Genomic DNA, 21305 nt, shown 5'->3' on the forward strand with positions numbered 1-21305 from the left:
ATGTTAATGTTGCATTGTTAAAATTGGAAATGATTGCACTTAGCCTGTTTCCCTGAGATAAGTCCGTGGAAGTTTGAACCTGTGAGGTGCCGTGCAGACATAGTGATGATTGCCGAACGGTGCCACTCGGACGAAGGAGGCCCTGAGTCAAGAGGACGGATGCTGAATGGAGAGCGCAGTGGGGAGAACCGTTTGCAGGTGGTGAGCAGAGCAGAACTCTTCAAGTCCAGGGGGCAGTCGTCTGTGCTGGGCGATGGGATGGAGATGGGCAAGATAAAAGGCCAGTGAGTTGTTGGCGTACATGCAGAGACCGGGGAGTGAGGCTGATGGCGTGGTGGGATGGTGAGGAAGAACAGTGGGACTGAGTGTTAGGAAGCTATTCGGGAAGTTGGAAATGTCTTTAGATCCTTGGGAGAACACAGTGGTAATTATTGAGTGAGTTTGGTAAAAGTGAACGATTCTGAGGGCTAAGAGATACCAGGTATTGAGAAAACCTCTTGTTCCTTCCTCTTCCCTGCTCCCAACATGTGGTCCCAGTGGTATGATGTTCAGGCCTAGTGATGAGTTGTCCCTGTAAAATTGATTTTTCCTTCCTGAATATTTAGGTCTTACAGAAGTGTGAAATATAACAGAGTAATGCTTTATTATAACGGGATTCCACTAGGAAAATCTTTTTGAGATACATCAAAAAAGCTGTCTATGCAGGTAGAGCCATTACGTTGTTAACTCAGGTTACCAAATGTCCTGATGTGCCCAGAACTGAGAGGTTTCCCAGGGAGCAGGACTACAATCTGGATGGTCCTGGGCAAGTCAGGATGAGTTGGTCAGCCTCTTGTTTATTGTCCTATTTTATAAACTTATTGAAATGACCAGCAGTATCTTTTTATGAATGATCTCTCTATGTGGAAGTAATATCCTGTATTGTTTAAGATTAAATCTGCTATTATGTAGTTTATGTTTTTATGAAATACTTATTTTCTGCTTTAGAGTTGCTAAATCTTGGATATTTTAGGGCAAGGGAGGCTGGTCTTAATTCATCTATCTTTATCTTCGCCACATTCATTGACTTTTAAATTGTGTGCTGTTGATAAATAGCTTTGCCTAAATACAGACTTTGTGGTCTTCCAGGTTCCACATTCAGGGGACTGAACTGGCACCTGTTATCTTGTTATTGATGTGCCTGTACCATTGTCTTGTTATTGAGATCTTTGCTGTGTGTTAATACTGTCTTCAAAACTAGACTCAGTATTGATGCTGGGACTTTGTCTTCTACCATTTTTGTGTCCTTGCCACACCCACTTTACAGACTAGGTAAGCATGTTTATTAGTTGATCCAGGCAGATAGATATGTAACAGTATTTCTCTGGCTTTTCCAAGCCTTAACACTATGCATAGTATGCAGAGTGGATCAGATATGTTTTTGTTTTTTTAAAATGTTGCTTCTGACTTAAGAATGACTTCTTGAAGTAGGCAGGCAGTTGAGATATATCTTGTAAGCGAGGCTTTGATAGGTCTGTAACTTTGGAGGACTGGAAACATCGTTTATTGTCTACATCCAGGACTCTCCTTCTGTTCTTTGCAGTTGAATAATAGTGAACCTTTATAGAGTTCTGTGGCATTCTTAAAGGGTTGGGCTGGACGTAATCAGCTTACATAAAACTGACCGTGTCCTCTGGGCAGAGGTTATGACTTAAATTCATTTGGATGAATAACCAATTTGCTTGAAAGTTTGTGCAAACTCAGACTTTGTCTTTTGCCACAGTTGGTCGCACCGCTGTTAAGGGGCAGATTGGAAATGAAATAGAAATAGTCTGACTCCAGAGTGGCTCTTGAAAGCTTTGTGCCGCATCGTCTCCTGCCATTTGCTCCTCCTCCTCTACGCCCTCTGCTGGTCACGGCACCATCGCCTACCCAGAGAGTGCGGTGGGAAGTTTGAGTTGTCCAGAATCCTCCTCCTTTCTAACCCTCAGCTATCCCATAATCATCTGGCCAAAGATCTCATGCATATCCTGAGTTTTCCCTTCACACGACCAGTGCTCTGGTTCAGATTAAAGTCATTATTTTAAATCTAGCCCCACTGCTGCCAAAGTTATTCTAAAATGCACTTCTTGTTATTGAAACCTGTCAGTGTATATTAGTTGCCTTCAGGATAAACTTTCAACTACCGTGCTTGGTATATTTAGAATAACTCATAAACTCTTCCATAGGAGCCTGCACGGTTTAGATCGCCTGTTTGCCTGTTAGCCTCATCACCCTACACCATCCTCAATCCTGTTTTCCGGCCTTTCCAAGGTTCTCCGAATGCTCCCTGCCTGCCCTCGTTCTCTCTTGAAGGATTACACTCCAGGACCATTTATTCAAGGTTATCCCCTGTGAAGATCTTCCTGATTCCTGTAGGGTGGGTTACCCACTTTCTGGTGGGTGCCCCAGGTGTGCTGCTGTACATTCTGCATCTGTGGGAGGAGCTGTCACACTGAAAGCTGTCTATTTGTTTACAGGTTTTCCTCCTCGCTAGACTATGAGCGCCTTGGAAGAAGGAATCGTGTCTTACTCATCTTTATATCCTCAGTGTCTAGTACAGTTCCTGGTACATAGTAAGTGATTCACTTTTTTTTAATTAAAACTATGTTTAACAGTCAAACTCCATACGTGTTGACTGTTAATTATGCCCATGTCGACCTAGTAATACCCTGTCATAAAATATATGGCTGTAGACTTTAACACTCCGGAGGCTCGATTTCCCCATCTGAAAGATGGGAGCAGACCCCCTACTCAGACAGTGTTACTGTAATGCTCGTATTAAAGAATATGTATAACAAGGCTACCTTATATTTTAAATGCCACACCCTTCTGTGGTTAAAGGGAGCGTGGGAACTAACTGTGTGTTGACAGTGATAATTTTTTCTCCTGTGTATCTTCCTTTTTCAGCAAGGTGGTCCCATTTTTGCACCGTCTGTGTCATGCGTTGTACTTTAGATTTGCAGTTACTGTTGCCAGAGGCCTACACTCTTGCCTCTGAGGGCCGGTGTCTGTACACAAAGGGAGGAATAGCTTGGTGGGAATCTGGGGAAGGAAAGATGGTCAAGCAGTAGACCGAACAGTCTTCTGCTTGGTTGTCTCTGTTTGCCAACCTGGGTAGTGTTTTAAACTTTACAATTCTTAGCTCATCCTGTGCCTGTTTGTCTCCTTTGTTCTCAGCAGTTACCTTTCTGTCTAATTCGCTGGTAAAGTCCTTCGGTTTTTTTTCATCTACCTCCACCTGTGCTCAGGCCCCTCATTTACCGCCCAGGGGAAGGAGCGTCGTCTTCCTGGAAGACTGGTTCTTGCACACCATCTGTGGGAACACTGTGCCTTTGCCTTCCTGTCCTTCCTGGGCTACACACATAGTCCCTCACCATCCCACTTGATGGATTAGTGATCCCAGCGTTCCTGTATCTACTTCCTTGCCTTCTTGAAGTTTTTTAAAATTCTGTAATTTGAGCATACTCAATAATATGTAGCATATGGAAATTATAATAAAAACAAACATTTGTGAACCACCCGCTCGACTTAAGAGCTCAGTCAGTACCCTCACAGTTAGAGCTACCTGTGGGCGCCTCTGCAACCCCATGTTGTTCTTTCCCCAACCTTTGTATGATCTGCTGTTCTAAATAGGTTTATTTTTTTAATCTCCTCCTCTTTTTCTAAAAAATAGTATCACAAATATATTTTTTTGTTTTAGGTTTCATAATTGTTCTGTTTGTAGGCTTTTTAAAGCTTGAACAAATGGTATTTTATTAGAGGAATATCTAATTTATGAATCTTTATATATTTCAAAGAAAATATTCAAGCATCATAAAAGAATACATAGGGGCTGGCCTGGTGGCTCAGTGATTAAGTTCCTGCACTCCTCTTAGGTGGCCTGGGCTTCACCAGTTCGGATTCCAGGTGTGGACCTGTGCACCACTTGACAAGCCATGCTGTGACAGGCGTCCCACATATAACGTAGAGGAAGATGGGCATGGATGTTAGCTCAGGGCCAGTCTTCCTCAGCAAAAAGAGGAGAATTGGCAGCAGATGTTAGCTCAGGGCTAATCTTCCTCAAAAAAGAAAAAAAGAATACATAGAAAGATCTCAGTGTGCAAATTTAAAACAAGAAAAAAAGTCATGGAGACTTATATTCGGCCTGTCGATATTATTGTATGGCATACAAAATAAAGCTCCTTATCCAGAGCATGGACATGTAGCAGAAGCCTTTCCACACACTGGTGTCTTCCGTTTGTGCAGAAGTGTTTCCGTTAGACTAGGAGTGTGCTCCCTGGAGGCGTGACAACTTGTCATTCAGTTGTCCTTTGGCCTCAGCACTTCTTCAGGGGCTTCATTCCATTGTCGATTGTATATGCTTTTGAGACTTAGGATCCACGCTGCTCCGTGTTTCTGGATTTCTTTTTCAATCGTGGAATTATGGCGTTTTCAAGGGAAACGCGTAGGAAAGGATGAGGTCATGATAACCACTGCTGCATAATGCTCCATTGTGTGTGAGCCTAATTCATTTAACCATTTTTCTACCAGTGGACATTGCAGTATTTTTCCTGTTGTTGTTGTGAGGAATGCTTATACTTGGCACACAGGTACAGAAATTTTTACAGTGTGTATCTAGAATTGCTCATTGAATGACATGCAGATGTTCAGCTTTACATCGTAACACCAGCCGGTTTTCCAACAATTCTACCGATTTAAACACCTCCCAGCAGTGAACGACAGCCACAACTGTGCCACTTTTTCCCCATTATTTGGTACTCTGAAAATTCCTAGTTTTTACGATGTTAGTGAGTGTTAAAATAACATCTTCTGTGGTCTTAACTTGTATTTCTCTGCTGAATAATAAGATTCTGTGTCTTCTCACGTATTTATTTGCATTACAAGTTGCCTTGTTTGTAAAAGCCCTGCTCATGTTTTTTTGCCCATTTCCCTACTCTATTGTCTTTTTGTTATTTTTATAGAAGTTCTTACATAATTTAAATATTAATCTTTAATGAGTTTTACATTTTGCAAATATCTCTCAGTTTGTGCCGTGTCTTAGTTTTCAGAGTGATGTCTTACTGTGAACAGAAGTTCTGGATTTCCACATAGGCGAAATATTCCGTCTTTTCTTCTTTGGTTAGTATGCTTGTTTAAGAATTGCTTCCGTTCTGGGAAGACACAAAACGATAGTTTTCTGCTGTAATTTCTTCTAAAAATTTTCGAGTTTGCCTTTCCTATTTACATCACTAGTCCATCTTGAATTGATTTTGCACATGATGTGACGTGGGGATCCACTTTGATTTTTTCCACGTAAATTGTTTCAGGACCATTTAAGTGTCTCTGTTTTCTCACAGATTGCGTTGCCTACATCTGTCACGTGAGTATGTCCTTACATGCCTTGGTCTGGTGAGGGCTCCCCATTTTGTTTTATTTACCCTTCATTAGTCTTTTTTTTTGCTTTTAAATTTTTCCTTTTTCTCCCCAAAGTCCCCCGATACATAGTTGTATATTTTTAGTTGTGGGTCCTTCAAGTTGTGGCATGTGGAATGCCACCTCAGGGTGGCCCAATGAGCGGTGCCATGTCCGCGCCCAGGATCCGAACCAGCGAAACCCTGGGCCGCCAAAGCGGAGCGGGAACTTAACCATTTGGCCACAGGGGTGGCCCTGCCCTTCATTAGTCTTGCCAGGCATTTATTTGTTTTAGTGTTTCTGAGAACTCTGACTTTGTTGATCCTTTCTGTTACGTTTTTTCTACTTTATTAGTTTTTAATCTTTATTATCTCCTACTTTCTTTAGGTTTATTCTGTTATTCTCTTTCTAATTTAACAGATTGGTCTATTAACTCATTAATTTTCAACCTTTCTTCTGTTCTTAGTAAGTCTTTAAGGCTATAGATTTGCCTCTAAGTGTAACTTTTACTGTGTCCCACAAATTTTTGTCTGTAGTATTTTTATCATCATTCAGTTCTTAGTATTTTTTTTGAAGAAATTTTCAGTATGGTTTCTTCTGACCGATGAAGTATTTAGAAGTGTTTTTTCTTCTGTCTGTATTTTTCAAATTTATCTTTCATTATTGATTTTTAACTTAATTCTTTTATGATCAGAGCTTGAAAACAACAGGATATATAGTCTCTGAAATTAAATGAGATTTTCATTTTCTCCCGGTGTGTATGTTGTTTCCTGTATGGCCCGTACGTGCTTGAGAACAGTGTTTATTTTCTAATAGTTGGATATGAGGTTTTGTTCATGTTCATTAAATCCTGCTTGTTCATTATTGTGTTTTTATTTTTATTTTTTGGTCCATTTGACCCATGAACAATTGGAATGTGTTGAAATCACCCACGACAGTGGCCAATTTGTCAATTGCTGCCTGTAGTTCAGCAGTCCTTTGAGGCTGTTTTCTTTTCCCAGGAGATGGTGAGTTTTTGTCCTGTCTGCATAGAGATTGGGTCTGCTCGGGAACATGGATGGAGAGACTAGCAGAAGGCACAGAATGCAGGTCTGAGGTCTGCTCCGTGGGATCGTCCCTGTTTTGATCTTCACCAGGAACCGAGAGAGCAGCATGCTCACAGTGCTGAACCTAAAGGCTGGGTTCTTTAGCTTTCTTTGGCTCAGGTGCAGACTTAGTCTTGCTCCTTTTTGCCATGTTTCCTTTCAGACTCCTTCCATTGGTCGTCGTTCCCTCCATCTCTTGAACCGTTCTGGAGTTCCCACTTTCACCTTTTGGGACATTTACCCATCGACTTTATTTTCCTCTTTTCTGCTTGATCCTTGCTGAGGTGGTTGAGCTGGGGCTGCATTCTGCTGTCACTTGCTCTGTGGGGGGTTTGCTGCTGTGTTAGAGCTCTGAGATCAGGCAGAAGGCTTAGCGCTTCACCCCAGCATCCTCTTTCAGTGGAGGGGCCAGCACTACCATTAGTGGCCGCTCAGCTCTGGGAGGCTTAGAAGTTGGAGAGTGACAGTCTTCTGCCTTCCTGAGTATTTCATTTTCCGGAGACTTCTCCTTCTCTCTCTCCGTGCATCCTGGTCTGACTCATGATAGACGTGGCTGAGGTCCCAGTCTGAGATCACTCAGCTCCTGTCCTTGACTGTCCCTGTTCCTGAGTTTCTTCACTTTGCCAACCACATCTCTCCTGAGGCTGTCATTCTAGTTTCTGTTCATCTAGCTGATGCTGTGATTTCTCCTGTTCCTTCTCAAGCTGCCCTTCTACTTCTTGTTCTCTCACAGCTGAGTCAACAGGCCTTGCCCCTCCGAAGACAGAAGCTGCTTGGCTAGACTGGGAGGTACCAGCAGAGGTGTCGTCTTCCTTAGAAGTACTCGGAGGCTTAGGTTGAGTTTGGGTCTTTGGGAGGGACCTCTGTCATCACACCTTTAATCGTCTTGAGAGAAACTGTCTTTGGAGCTCTACAGCCAACTGTCTGTCATGTTGGTCTTCACAGTGGTCCCACTTCCTGTGTAGTCATCGTCCTTATAGTACCCACTACCACATACATTTCTGCACTGTTTATTCTGGAGTCATGGCCTCTGTCATAGTCTTAGTGGTCACAGCAATCCTGGCCTCCATAATGATCACAGTGTTTGCCTTCAGAGCTGTCATCACTCCTCTAGGCGGATAGCCATCAGAGCTTTCTGGCAGGACGATTCCTCCGGTCTGTATGTGCTTTGTCAGATCCTGATTTCTGTGTCAGCCAAAAGAACAGTCATCCCTGTCTTTATCCTGTGCTTGATCAGCGGCATCCACTGGAGTTCCATTACCCAGAGACTCTTTGTTGAGGTTCAGGGCACTTAGCAAACTCAGCACAACCGAAGCCTTCCAGGCTCTCTGGGCTGCTGAGTTATGTGGTAAACACACTGCACTGATACTCCGTCCTCTGAAGAGCTCCTTAATGGGGACTCCATCACGTCACAGGTCACTCCCTAGAAGGGCAGTGGGGGGTGGCAGTTTGAGAAGCTGGCTGTGGTCGGTTCTGGTTTTGGAGCAGCCTGTGGAGCAGTGGCAGGATGCAGAGGTCACTTGGAGGTGCCGGTACCTGTTGTCATCACTGCTGTGCCAGGTGATGCCAGTGTCTTCCAGGTCATCTGTTTTATCGGCCCAGCTGACTGGTTTAGGGCATAGATGCTTCCTCCAGCAGGGCTGCCGTCCTTCGTCAGGAAGGCTGTTAGCGAGAGTCTCCCCCTTCTCTTGTGCTGAGGCCGCTATGTTGTTGTGGGTTGGGAGGAGAGAACGAAAAGTTAGGCAGTTTTTTTTAAAGCATGTATGTTCTGTCTACTTAGTGAATTGAACCTTGTATCATTTTCCTTGTTACCCTTAATAATGCTATTGGTCTGCTATTGTAACTAATCCCAGCTTTCTGTTCATTTATATTTGTCTGAGGTATCCTTTTCTGTATTTTTGCTTTCATCCTGTCAGGGTCTTTATTTTGTAGGTGTCTTATCTTCCTTTAGAATTCCGTCTACATGTACTATGATTGTGTCTTCTACATTTGGACTCTCTTGCTTTGTTTGCTGATAGTCCTGGTTATTTGTATGTTTTTTTTCCTTTCCTTTCAAGCCTTTTTTTGGATTGGTTGAGTCGTTTTCTTATTGTATTTTGTTCTTCTGTACTAGTTTGGAAATTATGCCCTCTTATTTGTCTTCTTTTGTGATTACTCTTGAAGTTCTGCTGGGAATACTGTCCAGTGTACAGTTCAGCCAGATGCTAATCCCTCTGCTGAACAGGGCGGGGACTGACTGCATTCACTGCCCTGCCCCTCCGCTCTGTGCCTCTGTTCCTTTGTCCCGTATTTTAGTGGTTTGTAGTGTTTTTGTGTAAACACCGTCATAGGTGTTATTGTTACTTGATTCAGACGGTGTTTTGTAGACTCACTTGTGTGCTCACCAGTCTCTTCAGCCCTCCCCCCTTCCTGTGTCTCAGATCCTCCTTCTGTGCTAATCTTACTCTTTGATGAAGCGCATCCTTTAGGTTTTCCTGAAGCGAAGGTCTGCTGTTGGTGAACTGTTTTGATGTATCTGGCAGTGTCCTAATGCCTTCTGTGATCCCCAGAGAGAGCCTTGGTGGTTGAATGCTTTCGTCTCAGTCTTTGTGGGTGCTTGTTCCCCTTGTGTGCCTCCATTGTGGCTGGTGAGAGTCCCGCTAGTGCTTTGCTCTCCTCCTTTGTCTGTACTCTCCTTCTCTCTGGCTGCTTTGCACCTGGTCTCTGTTTGGTGTTCTGCGCTTTCAGTGCTGTGTGTCTTAGTGTGAATTTCTTTATGTTTATCCTGCCTCTCTTATGTAGGCTGTGTTTCTTAAAATTGTGGATAAATGTCTTTCATTGGTTGCAGAAAATTAAGTCGTTTTCTCTCCTAGTATGACCCCCTCTTCCTTCATTTTTCTGAGACTATGAGTAGAAATATATGTCAGATCTCAGTTTATCCTTCGTGTCTTAGAGCCTCTCTTTGGTGTTTTCCATCTCTTTGTTTCAGCACTCCTTCTAAATGATTTTTGCAGATTTATATTCAAGTTTACTGAGGCTCTCAAGTTCTGCCTAATCTGAATGAACTGTGGACTTTAGTTAATAGGGATGTATTGGTATTTGTTCATTAATTATGACCAGTGTGGCATACTAATGTAAGATGCTAATGATAGAGGAGACTGGGTGTGGGGTATATGAGAACTCGACTATCGTCACAGCTTTTCTGTAAATTTGGAACTATTCTAAAATAAAGAGTTTAAACAAATTCTGGCTGGTTCTTTTTCACATGTGCAGTGCCATTTTCATAGTCTCCTTTTGCTTGACTGTATTTCATTTTATCTTTTATTTCTAAAAGTAATTTTTAAAAGTTTATATGATAATCATAATATTTAAAGTACTTGGAGGGTTGGAAACTATTATTTTTGGTTTCTGCTGACTCAATCATGGTGGCTTGTTTTCTCATAAGTTTGATTTTTAAATTATAGGCTCATAGTTGGTTGCTCGTCATCTTGGGTGAACCCGGTGACTTAAGTTGGGGTGCTTTCCTGAGAGCGTCTGTGTGTGCCTCAGCTGTGTGTTAGCGGTTCCTGCTGACTTGGGCCCCAGCTTGCTGGCAGAGTCTGGGCTCCCTGACCTCACAGCAGGCCCCCCGCTGTGTCTCTTGATCCCACTGCTGCCATCAGTGTGCACATCCAGGGCAACACTCTACCGAATTCTTTTGCTTACTACTCATCGTTCCCTTGTATTATTTCAACTCACTTAAAAAAAGTTTGTTTTGTTGGTTTTTTTGGCTACTATTATGTGGAGTGGGGGCAGGCTTGATAATTCCTCATACTTCTTGAGAACATCACAGTGTTTGAAAAGTACATTGGTTTTAATTTATCCAGGATCTGTTTGCATTAAAGCAGAAAGACCTTTTATAATATCTTGTATACCAGATTCCTGGAAATTGAAAACTTTCAATTTCCATTGGTTTACTTCATTGTCCATTGATTATCTAAGGCTTCCATTTCCGTTGATTTTCTTATATGAACATGACAGCTACTGTACCTGCAGGTAGATGTGATCCTTGAGTCTGTTTTCTCATCTGCACAATGAGAGCGTTGGTCCAAGTGAGGTCTCAGACCTGGGAATATATGTTAATAGGGGTCAGTTAAGTCAAACAGTAAGCAACTATTTATCTTGTTGGTTTATGCACACGCGCACACACACACACGCAGATACATAATACATGCAACTATAAACAGGTGAAGAGAGTATAATGATTTTTAGAGTATTGGGTCCTTGAATTTGGAGGAAGGATCTAAATGGAGCGTAGAAAAGACTACACATAGGGAAAAACAAGATAAACATTAATAGTCATTAATATTTCTCAATCTTGCCCAGAATGTCTCACTTTATCTTTAGTAGGTTAAGGGTGGATAGAAGTTTAGCCTTAAGATATTGGTCATGCGGAAGAAAACTGAAGTAGCTCTGCTCTGTATTTTATTTAAAAAGTGAAAAGGGGGTAGAGGAGTGAAGCAGAACTTGAAAAAAATTATCTATAAAAAGAAGCACGCAAGATTTACTGTGGACATGACAACTGAGGCAGTGTAAAAACCTCAACTAGGTTCTGTATTATTGATGAAGAGCGTTATTGGGACAATTGATGAAGTTATAGAATATGGACTGTGTATTGGATGGTAATAGACTAGTTAGATTCCTGAATTTGGTCATTGTACTGTTGTCATTTAAGAGAATATTTCTATTCTTAGGAAATACATACCTAAAAAGTTAAAGGGTAAAAGGGCAACCTACTCAGGTGGTTCAGATAACGAGTAAACCAACAAACAAATGAATAAAACGTATAATAATATTGTTATTCTATGTAACGTATAATAATAAAATAGATAAAAATTACTTATCTGTTTATTTTATTTATGAATCAACACGTGACCTGGGATCATTTGCTCAAATTGACCCAGATATGATTTATTGGCAGTATTCTTCTGTAATGCTTGTAGTACGAAGTCTTAATTTTGCATGGAGGACAACTGGGTGTATCAACATGTGATGGGTTGAAAATATTGTAGTAGATGTGGTTTCTTAGTTGATTCAACCAAATAGTTTTAGTCATATTGAAAATTACAATCTCTTGTCTAACACATGAATAAATTAAATTTTTTGTAGGTTTAAGCTGAATTTTGGGACATGGCCACTGCTTCACCAAGGTCTGATACTGGTAATAACCACAGTGGAAGGTTACAGTTACAGGTAACTGGTAAGTTATTTTCATAATAATTTAAAATAGTGATTCCCTGTTGAAGCTTTCTTTTTAATCCTAATTTAGCAGACTTACTTCATACATATCTTGTCTTTTAGATTCATACTGTAGTGTGTTTGATGGCAACAGGCCTCTAAGGTAGATACTCTCTAAGAGTATTTTATTTATTTAATAAATATTTATTGAATAGATGCTAGATGCAGAAAAAATGTATCCTCTTTGGTAGTGGGAGAATTTGGGTATTGGAATAAGCATCATTGAGTTGGTCTTTAGATGATTATTAGGATGGAGAAGGATGCTAAAGGCCGTCTTTCGTTCCTTTAGCCATTCATTCAATCCCTGGGCAGATATTTAAGTGGAATTACACAGATGAGAATACAGGCCTCAGTTCTCCAGGAGTTTATGTATAGTGGTGAAGCAGGTTTGTTTTGTATGGAAGCACCATGCAGAGTGTTCATTGACTGGAGACAGTGAGAACTTCCAGGAAGGTGTCTGAGGTCTGCTTGGGGTTGGAGGCGGCTGTGGACATAGGAGAACAGGGTAAGAGAGGGGCTCACAGAGCGTAAGACTTTCACTCTTGCTGGAGGAATTGGAGTTCATCTCAGTTGGGTTGGCAGCGGACAGCGTTAGAAGGAGAGGGGACAGCCTTTGCAAAAGCGTGAAAGAGCCACGGCAAGGGGACTTCACACAGTTCAGTCTTGCAGTTGCGTATGTGACTCAAGGGGAGTGGTCCTTAAGCTAGCTGTTTTACTTCTAGGAATTTATCTTGCAGATATTTATATTGTTTATATAATTACAAATAAAAGTTTATAAACTTATGTCGTTTATGTAATTATAAACAATATATAATTAAATATTCATATATGTATTACTTATATGAACAGTGCAAATATCTGCAAGATAAACTCCAGAAGCTATATATATAGGAAGAGTTTGTACTCTCTCTCTATATAATTATATATAAAGAGAGTTGTTAATAGCAAAAGACTAGCGGTGGAATTTTAGATAGACCATGAAATGAAATAAATGAGTATGTGTCCCAGTAGGAGCCAAGTTCTGAGATGATTTTGTTAAGTGGAGAGCGAGGTGTGGAACTGTGTATGGTATGCTGCTGTCTGGGTGTAGCCGAGGCGGGAGGGGCGTAAGCGGTTTTGTGCTTAGAACCTTGTAGACAATGCTGCCCTTGGAAGGGCGGGACCGTGGTGGGAGAAGGGGGGGGATGGCGCTCAGTATTGTGAGGTCTTGTTTCTAGGAGTTTTCAGTGTTATTTTTACTTTATAGTACTTTAAAAAAATGTATTGGGAGAAATCTCTCATTAATTTGCATTTTAAAATATGACTTCACTGTTCTCTAAGTTACTTTACCTTTCATTTGAATTTTAGAGTCTCCCTCCCTTTTCCTCTGCATTTTCTCCCCAGAAAAAATCCCTCAAAACCAATGTTAGTGTTTTCGTTTAGATCATTTAAAAATCATTTATTGGAGATAGTTGAAATATTTTAGTGCTGACACTTCCAGATCCAGGAGTATATCATGTCATTCCCTTCAGGTTTTTTATGTCCATCAGTAAAGTTTTATGGTTATCTTCAGGTGGATCCTGTACATTTCTTAAGTTTATTACTAGTTTCTTTTGGGGGGTATTATTGCGAGTGGGATTTTTAAATTCTCTTTACAGACATACACAGATGTCTCTCTTTTTCTGATAGATTTTCAGTATTTATATAATCTTACAATAGAGGACATTCTGTGTGTAACACTGAAGGACACTCATTAAATGGAGAAATAGAGTTTATCCTATATATTCTACTAATTAGAATTCTTATTAATAAGGTTAATCAGATTAATCTAATTAGTAAGGTTGTAAGATCTCATTAATAAGGTTAATTTTAATTGATAAGGTTATCTTTTAGTTATTTAACATGATAGTGTTCTAGTTATTTGTATGCACATTTTTTGCCAGCATATTAGAAATTCCTTGTGAGATAAAAAATTGTGTCTTTTAAAAGTCAGTTTCTTTGCCAGCATCTAGTATTATTGAGGATTTCTCCAATTAAAGATATACAATGGATGTATTATGAATGTCTCTGTAATTAACTCAGAAGAGGTAATACTGTGCAGTCAGTAATAATAATAGAGTAATAGGCACTGTTGTTGGGTGCCCGGCATTCACTGGTGATACTAGTACTTTGCACACCTTCACTCAGCAATTCTGAGAATCAGGTACTGCTGTTCTCCTGTGTTTCAGATGGGAAAATTGAGGGTCGGAGAGACTGACTGGCTGACTTAAGGTCAGATATCTAGTAAGTGGCAGAGTTCAAGTATGAACCCAGATATGGTCACCTCAGTGCTCTTGTTTGTTTTAAGACTATTTTGTTAGAACAGTGTTAGGTTCACGGCAAGATTGAGAGGAAGGCACAGAGATTTCCTGTATACCGATGCCCCAGCACATGCATACCCTCCCCCGTTATCAGGATCCCTCGACAGAATGGTACGTTTGTTACAGTTGATGAACCTACACTGACACGTCCTGACTACCCGAGTCCCTAGTTCACGTTATGGTTCACTGTTGGCGTTGTAAGTTCTGTGGTGTTGGACAAATATACAATGACATACACCCGTCATTATGGTATCACACAGTATTTCAGTATTTCACTGCCCTAGAAGCCCTCTGAGCTTCGCCTGTTCATCCCTCACCCCGTTCCCTAATCCCTGACAACCACTGGTTTTTTACTGTCGCAGTAGGTTTGCCTGTTCCACAATGTTATGTAGTTGGAATCGTGCAGTGTGTAGCCTTTTCAGATTGGGTTTTTTCATTTAGTAACATGCATTTCGGTTTCTCCATATCTTTCCATGGCTCCATAGCTCATTTGTTTTTAGTTCTGAATAATATTCCATTGTCTAGATGAACCGCAGTTTGTTTTCCATTCACGTACTGAAGGACATCGTGGTTGCTTCCCAGTTTCGGCCGTTATGAATAAAGCTGCTGTGGACATCCGTGTGTGGGTTTTTGTGTGGACATAAGTTTTCAGCTTTGGGTAAATACCAAGGAGTGCAATTAATTGGATTGTATGGTAGGCCTTTGTTTAGTTTGTAAGAAACTGCCAAACTGTTTTCCAGAGTGGCTGTACCATTTGGTGTTCCCACTGGCAATGATTGAGGCTTCTCTTGCTGCACACCCTCACCAGCATTTGGCGTTGTCAGTGTTCCAGATTTTGTCCACTCTGTTAGATGTGTAATGGTATCTCGTCGTTTAATTTGCATTTCCCTGGTGGCATATGATGTGGAGTTTCTTTTCATGTGCTTATCTGCCATCTTTATATCTTCGATGGGGTGTCTGTTAAGGTCTTTGACCTGTTAAATCAGGTTGTTTTCTTATTGTTGAGTTTTAAGGGTTGTATATTTTCTCCCAATCTGTGGCTTGTCTTCTCATTTTCTTGACATTTCTTCTGCAGAGCAGAAATTTTTATTTTAATGAAGTGCATCTTAGTAGTTATTTCTTTCATGGATTGTGCCATTCATCTTCTATCTGAAAAGTCATTGCCACACCCAAGATCATTGGGGTTTCCTCTACTGTTATCTTCTAGGAGTTTTATAGTTTTGTGTTTTACATTTAGGCCCCTGTGACATTTTGAGTTCATTTTTGTGAAGGATGTAAGGTTTGTGTTTAGATTATTTTTTGCACGTGGATGTCCAGATGTTCCAGCACCATTTGTTGAAAAGACACCGTGTGTTTTCAACACCATCCAATACAGCCTCCCCTTCTTCCAGTGTGTAGAGAAGACCTGTGTGTACTGAGAAAGTGGCACTTTTATTTGGAGTGAAGAATCTTGATTGGAGGATTTCTTGGGAGAGAGAAGCCTGTGTCTTCTGTATCACTATAGAGGTGTTGAACTTAGAGCAGTTTGGAACAGAGAAGGATGGAAGTGAGTGTCACCAAAACCCTGATAATAGCTCTCTTCTTTTTGCTGAGGACGATTCACCTGAGCCAACATCCATTGCCAGTCTTTTTGTGTATGAACCACTGCCACAGCATGGCCACTGATGGACGAGTGGTGCCGGTCCGAGCCCGGGAACCAAGCCCTTCTGCCACAGTGGAGCGTGCCAAACTTAACCACTCTCCACCAGGGCTGGGCCCCGTTGGTAGCTCTTCAGGTGCAACATTGAACACTCTTCGATTGCCGTGTGTTGCCACTTCATAAAATAGCGTTCCCTTTGGATCCCTCTTGCTGGTCTTCAGATACTGATTGAGGACTCCTGTTCAAGCCCTGTGCTTCTGCTGTAGTGCTTATCGCATTGCATTTCAGTGACTGACTTGTGTGACTGTTTACATATGTGCTATCCTCTTGCAATAGAGTGGGAGCCCGCAGTAGATTATTCACGTGCGTATCCTTCACCTGTGGTGCAGGAGTCTGGGAGCCCACAGTAGATTATTCACGTGCGTATCCTTCACCTGTGGTGCAGGAGTCTGGGAGCCTGCAGTAGATTATTCATGTGCATATCCTTCACCTGTGGTGCAGAAGTCCGCCTGCAGTAGATTATTCACATGCGTATCCTTCACCTGTGGTGCAGGAGCAGCTGGAAGGCCCTGTGACCTTTCTCCTCCCAGGTCCGTGGTGTTCATAGGGGATTGATTATAGAGGTGATTTCGATGAATTGTTCTTGCTGCTTGATAGTCAGTACTTTTCCGTGAAAGTATTTATTCCCCATTTGAATCAGTAGTTGGAAAAATTATTTAAAATCAAATGTTTAGCCTAAATTAAGTCTTCCTCCAAATCTTAGATCAATTAGATTTAAAACTGACTTTCTGTAAAGGATGGTGATTAACTTCTGTAATGGCATTTTGGTTTAAAAGATTTTATTTGGAAAAGCAAATACTTTATTTTTTTTGAAACCAACTTTCCAGGTAAACCATTTTTAAATTGCCCAAGTTTATTTAATTTCTGATGGGCAAGTTGTGAATACTGCCTGGCAGAGGGGTTAATAGGTGTGTCGAATCTGAAGGCAGTTAGGCTTGATGCAGTTCACTATTAAATTCAGATGGTTGGTGAGGATGTGGAGAAATCAGAACCCTTAGTTACTGCTGGTGGGAGTGTGAAATGATCCAGCCACTTTGGAAAATAGTCTGGCAGTTCTTCAACACAGTTACCATATGACCCAGCAATTCCATGCCTGGATATCTGCCCAAGTGAAATGGAAACCTATGTCCACACAAAAACGTGTGCCCTCATGTTCATAGCAGTGTGTGCACAACAGCCAAAAGGTTGAAACAGCCCAAATGTCTATCAGCTGATGAATGGATAAATAAAAAGTGCTATATCCATACAGTGGAATATTATTTGTCAATAAAAGGAGTGAAGTACTGATACAACGTGGATGAACTTTGGAAACATGCTAAGAGAAAGAAGCTAGTCTCAAAAAGACCGCATGTTGTATGAATCTGTTAGTCTGAAATGTTCAAAATAGGCAAATCTATAGAGACAGAGAGGAGATTAGTAGTTGCCTAAGCTGGGGGCAGGAGAGGGTTTGGGAGGGGTTCAGGAAATAGGAGGGTGACTGCTTGATGGAATGGGGTTTCTTTCTGGGTTGGTGAATACGTTTTAAAATTGATCGTGGCGATGGTTGCACAACTCTGAGTATATTAAAACCATCAAATTGTATAGTTTCAATGGATGAATTATGTGGTATGTGAATTTTATTTCAATAAAACTGTTAAAAAACTTCAGGCAGTTCTCAGGCGTTATTAATTTTGTGTTGTTTTTTCATTCTGCCAATGAAAAGAAGTTGAGATGCACAAGAAGCATAGTTCTGTTTTTACTGATTTATTCGTACAAAATACTGCCTTTGGGCTACTTATATTCGCTAGTGATTATCATATTTCTGTTAGTTTCTAGTGCCAAACTAAAAAGAAAAAAGAATTGGTTTGGAACAGCAATATATACAGAAGTAGTTGTGGATGGAGAAATTAAGAAAACAGCAAAATCCAGTAGTTCTTCTAATCCAAAATGGGATGAACAGCTAACCGTGTAAGTCTCTCATATAAAAAATGGAAAATCTTCAAAAAGGAGTGTACTTCTTGAAATTTTTAAAAAATTATTTTGTAGGATGAGTGCTATTTTGTGGTAATGAGTGCTATTTTCCAGTGTGAATAGACAGTTTAAAGTATGAAAAAGTTTTTAGTAAATTTCATTTGCTTTAGAGAGGAGGCCTAATATCCTTGCTTTTGCTTTATAAACTAAATTATTTCCATACAGCCAGATTTTCTCTTACTGTCTTGTAAAAATAAATAAGGCAAAAAATCAATCATCCTTAATTTTGTAATTTTTGAAATATAATGTAAGGAACTTTTGTATTATAATTAATGCCATCAGTTGTCTTATATCTTTAGAAATTTGTTCAAATTGAAATAGTGTTATTGCGAAGTCTCAGACTTATGATGTATCGCTGGTGTTTTAGTTTCCTAAGTACAAAAATTATCTAGTTATTAAAGACCTAATGTATTGAAAGTAAATATTATTTTTATTTATAATTCACGTAGTATGCTATTTCATACAATAATTTTTCCTCAAATAAGCTGAATTCATGGCTTTTAAAAAATTATTGAAGCAGATTATTTAATAGGAATTATGCCTTAGACTAATGGTGTGTACTCCTGTATTTTTGTTGTAATTTTACCCTTACAGAAATGTGACCCCACAGACTACGTTAGAGTTTCGAGTTTGGAGCCATCACACTTTGAAAGCAGACGCTTTATTAGGAAGAGCAACAATAGATTTGAAACAAGCTCTGTTAATACACAATAGAAAATGTAAGTTTTTGTTCCAATCTTTGTTTCTTTAAAAGTTTATTTTAGACACTTTGAAAGTATCCTGAAGTCCAAAAGCAAAAAATAGTTTTGTATTTACAAAGGAGAGCTTCAGTTATTGCCTGTGACTGCTTTTAAGTTGTGGTGTTGTGTGAAATGGGAACCATTTACCGTGGCCGTTCCCCATCCTGCAGACTTACAGGATGACCCCAGGCATCCCTGGGTGCCCTGTTATCAGTGGTCATCAGTGATTTCTCATGTACTTACTCGTAGATACTTTAGATGCTTTACAACTTAAGGGGCTGCTCCGGGATCCAGTGATTGAAGTTCGTGTCCTCCATTTCGGGGGCCCTAGGGTTCCTGGGTTCGGATCCTGGATGAGGATCTACTCCACTCCCCATCCACGCTGTGGAGGCATCCCACATACAAAGTAGAGGAAGATTGGCACAGATGTTAGCGCAGGGTGAATCTTCCTCTCTCACACACACACACACACACACACACACACACACGCAAAACTTGAAATAATGATTGTTATCTGAGCCTACTGTACTTTGTTACTTGGTTAATAACAGTTTTATTTGTACAAAATAAATTCTACCTCTTAAATTTTCTTTTTTCATTTTGTAACTAGTCCATTGTAGACAACCTGGAGAATATAGAAAATCACAAAAGAATATAACAATTATCTGTAATTCTACTATGCAAGGGTAACCGCCCCTAATAATTTGGTCTCTTGTCTTTTTCTTGTTCATAGACAAAACCACATTTGTTTTCTTCTTTGCATCTACTGGCTTATCCCCTGCTTTTTTGCTTTTTTTATATAACACTATAATATAATTTTTCCATGTTATCCAATTTTTGGATTCTTAGGATAGTTTAAGCTTCAATTATTTGTAAAGTTCCTATCACTGTATTCAAAAATTTGAGTTTATGTTCTAATTCTGGTGAGAGAGTTCATTGCTTTTATCACATTCTTGAAACACTGTGTGACCCAAAGAAGATTAAAAACCAGAGTTCTAGTTTATGATTCTTAAGGACCATGCAGTGTTTTTTCACACGATAATTTATTTAACAAGTCTATTCTTTGACATTTAGGTAGTTTCTAATAGTTCACTCAAGTGCCCTTATTCAAATATATAAATCTTTGTATTCATCTTAATTCCTTAGAAATTTTCTCATTAATTCCTAAAAGTAGATTTTGGGTTAAGGCTTAAAATGCTAATATTTAAAATAAGTTGACTTTTTTTAAGGAGTTTTCTGTTTTTAACAAAAAAGAAAATCCACGTATAATTTGAAAATCAGTTTTTGATGTAGTTTTTAAACATAAGGAGTTATGAGTCAGGTAAATGTAAAAGCCATACTAATTTTTATGTATTCTGATTTAAAAAGATATTCTCTTGAAGCCTGGAAAGTTTGATTCTCTGCTATGCCTTGGCTTTTTTTTTGGTTGTGCAAACCGTCTTGGTTATAGAAATAAGTAGTCGGTTTTGTAAGCATACAGCACCTTGCCTGGTCTGATGGTGCTGGATTTGTACTTTTTTCCTGGCTATACGGTATCATTGGTGTAGATACGTAATACCTCAGTTAACCCATATTATTTTGGAATTGAATATTTTGTTTCACCTATTTATATGCTGTTTCTGCACTGGAATAAGCAATTGCATAGAACCTCTTTTTTAGTACTCATAATTATTTCTCTTAATCTCATAGCTCAGAGATAATTTTGTCTGCATGTATCTGTGTATAACAATTGGGATCATATTCTGCTTAGTTCTCTTAATGTTATATTCCCTGTATAATTCAGTGGTATTCTTTGAAACCTGATTTTTAGTAGTTTTATAATATTTTGCCATATACTATAATTTTTTAAAACCATGCTCCTATTGTTGCCATTTAGGTTGTTTTCCATTGTTATTACAGACTGTACTGAACCTTCATAGAAGATTATAATTATCCTCTATACAAAGGTTGTAATACTTACCTGCCAAAGTGATTGTGGTAGGAAGGTTGTAATGTCAACGTACTTTGAAATGAAACTCTTATAAAATGTGTAAACTTAAAGTTACGTCTTAGGATTTAGTTGAGCCGAATATGCTCAGAGGAAAAATAAAGTTTTATAAAATTCATATATTTCTGATGTGCGTGGCTTCAGAGATCGTCGTGGTAGCATCTTCTATGCCCTGGGCAGGCAGGTGGTTTTTTGGACAGTTGAAAGGTGTGTTAGTCTGCCAGGGCTGTCATACCCAAACGCCACAGATGGAGTGGTTTGAACAGCAGAAATGTACTTTCTCACAATTCTGGAACTGGAAGCTTGAGGCCAAGGTGTTGGCAGAGTCGATGTCTTCTGAGGACTCTCCTTGGCTTGCAGGTGGGCGTCTTTCCTTGTGTCTTCACAGGGCCTGCCCTCTGTGCCTGTCTGTGTCCAGATCTCCTCTTCTTGTAAGGATGCCGGTCGTGTTGGATTAGGGACCCCCTAATGACCCCATTTCACTTAACTACCTCTTTAAAGATCCTGTTTCCAGAGAGGGTCACCTTCCGAGGCACCAGGGGTTAAGACTTCAATATATGCATTTTTTAGGAGGAATTTAGGGGGACACAACTTAGCCCATAACAAAAGGTAAGTAGATTAATTTAAAAAATTAAACCTCGTGATAGAATCATAGTGCTTTAATGATGGAAGAGACTATGGGCATGAATCCCAGTCACTCATTTCATTCATCAAATAACTTAATCTCAGTGACTCGCTCATGAGCACAGTTACTTGCAGAGTTATGACCAGAACACA

At 40.0% G+C, this 21305-nt stretch overlaps 1 protein-coding gene and 1 pseudogene across 3 annotated transcripts in view; one reads left to right on the forward strand and one right to left on the reverse strand.

Moving 5' to 3' along the window:
- WWP1 (WW domain containing E3 ubiquitin protein ligase 1) overlaps positions 1-21305 on the forward strand; it is a 105328-nt gene that overhangs the window by 15224 nt on the left and 68799 nt on the right. For all 3 annotated transcript variants that reach the window (XM_046642642.1, XM_046642641.1, XM_046642640.1), the window contains exons 2-5: positions 2499-2594; positions 11625-11715; positions 17600-17738; positions 18396-18520. In XM_046642642.1, the coding sequence (XP_046498598.1) occupies positions 11646-11715; positions 17600-17738; positions 18396-18520 (334 nt within the window). In that variant the 5' untranslated portion in view covers positions 2499-2594; positions 11625-11645. The remainder of the gene's footprint in view (positions 1-2498; positions 2595-11624; positions 11716-17599; positions 17739-18395; positions 18521-21305) is intronic.
- On the reverse strand, positions 6102-10188 carry LOC124227859 (eukaryotic translation initiation factor 4B-like; annotated as a pseudogene).

Source organism: Equus quagga, chromosome 16, assembly GCF_021613505.1.
Source record: "Equus quagga isolate Etosha38 chromosome 16, UCLA_HA_Equagga_1.0, whole genome shotgun sequence".
In the NCBI taxonomy this organism is placed as follows: Eukaryota; Metazoa; Chordata; class Mammalia; order Perissodactyla; family Equidae; genus Equus; species Equus quagga.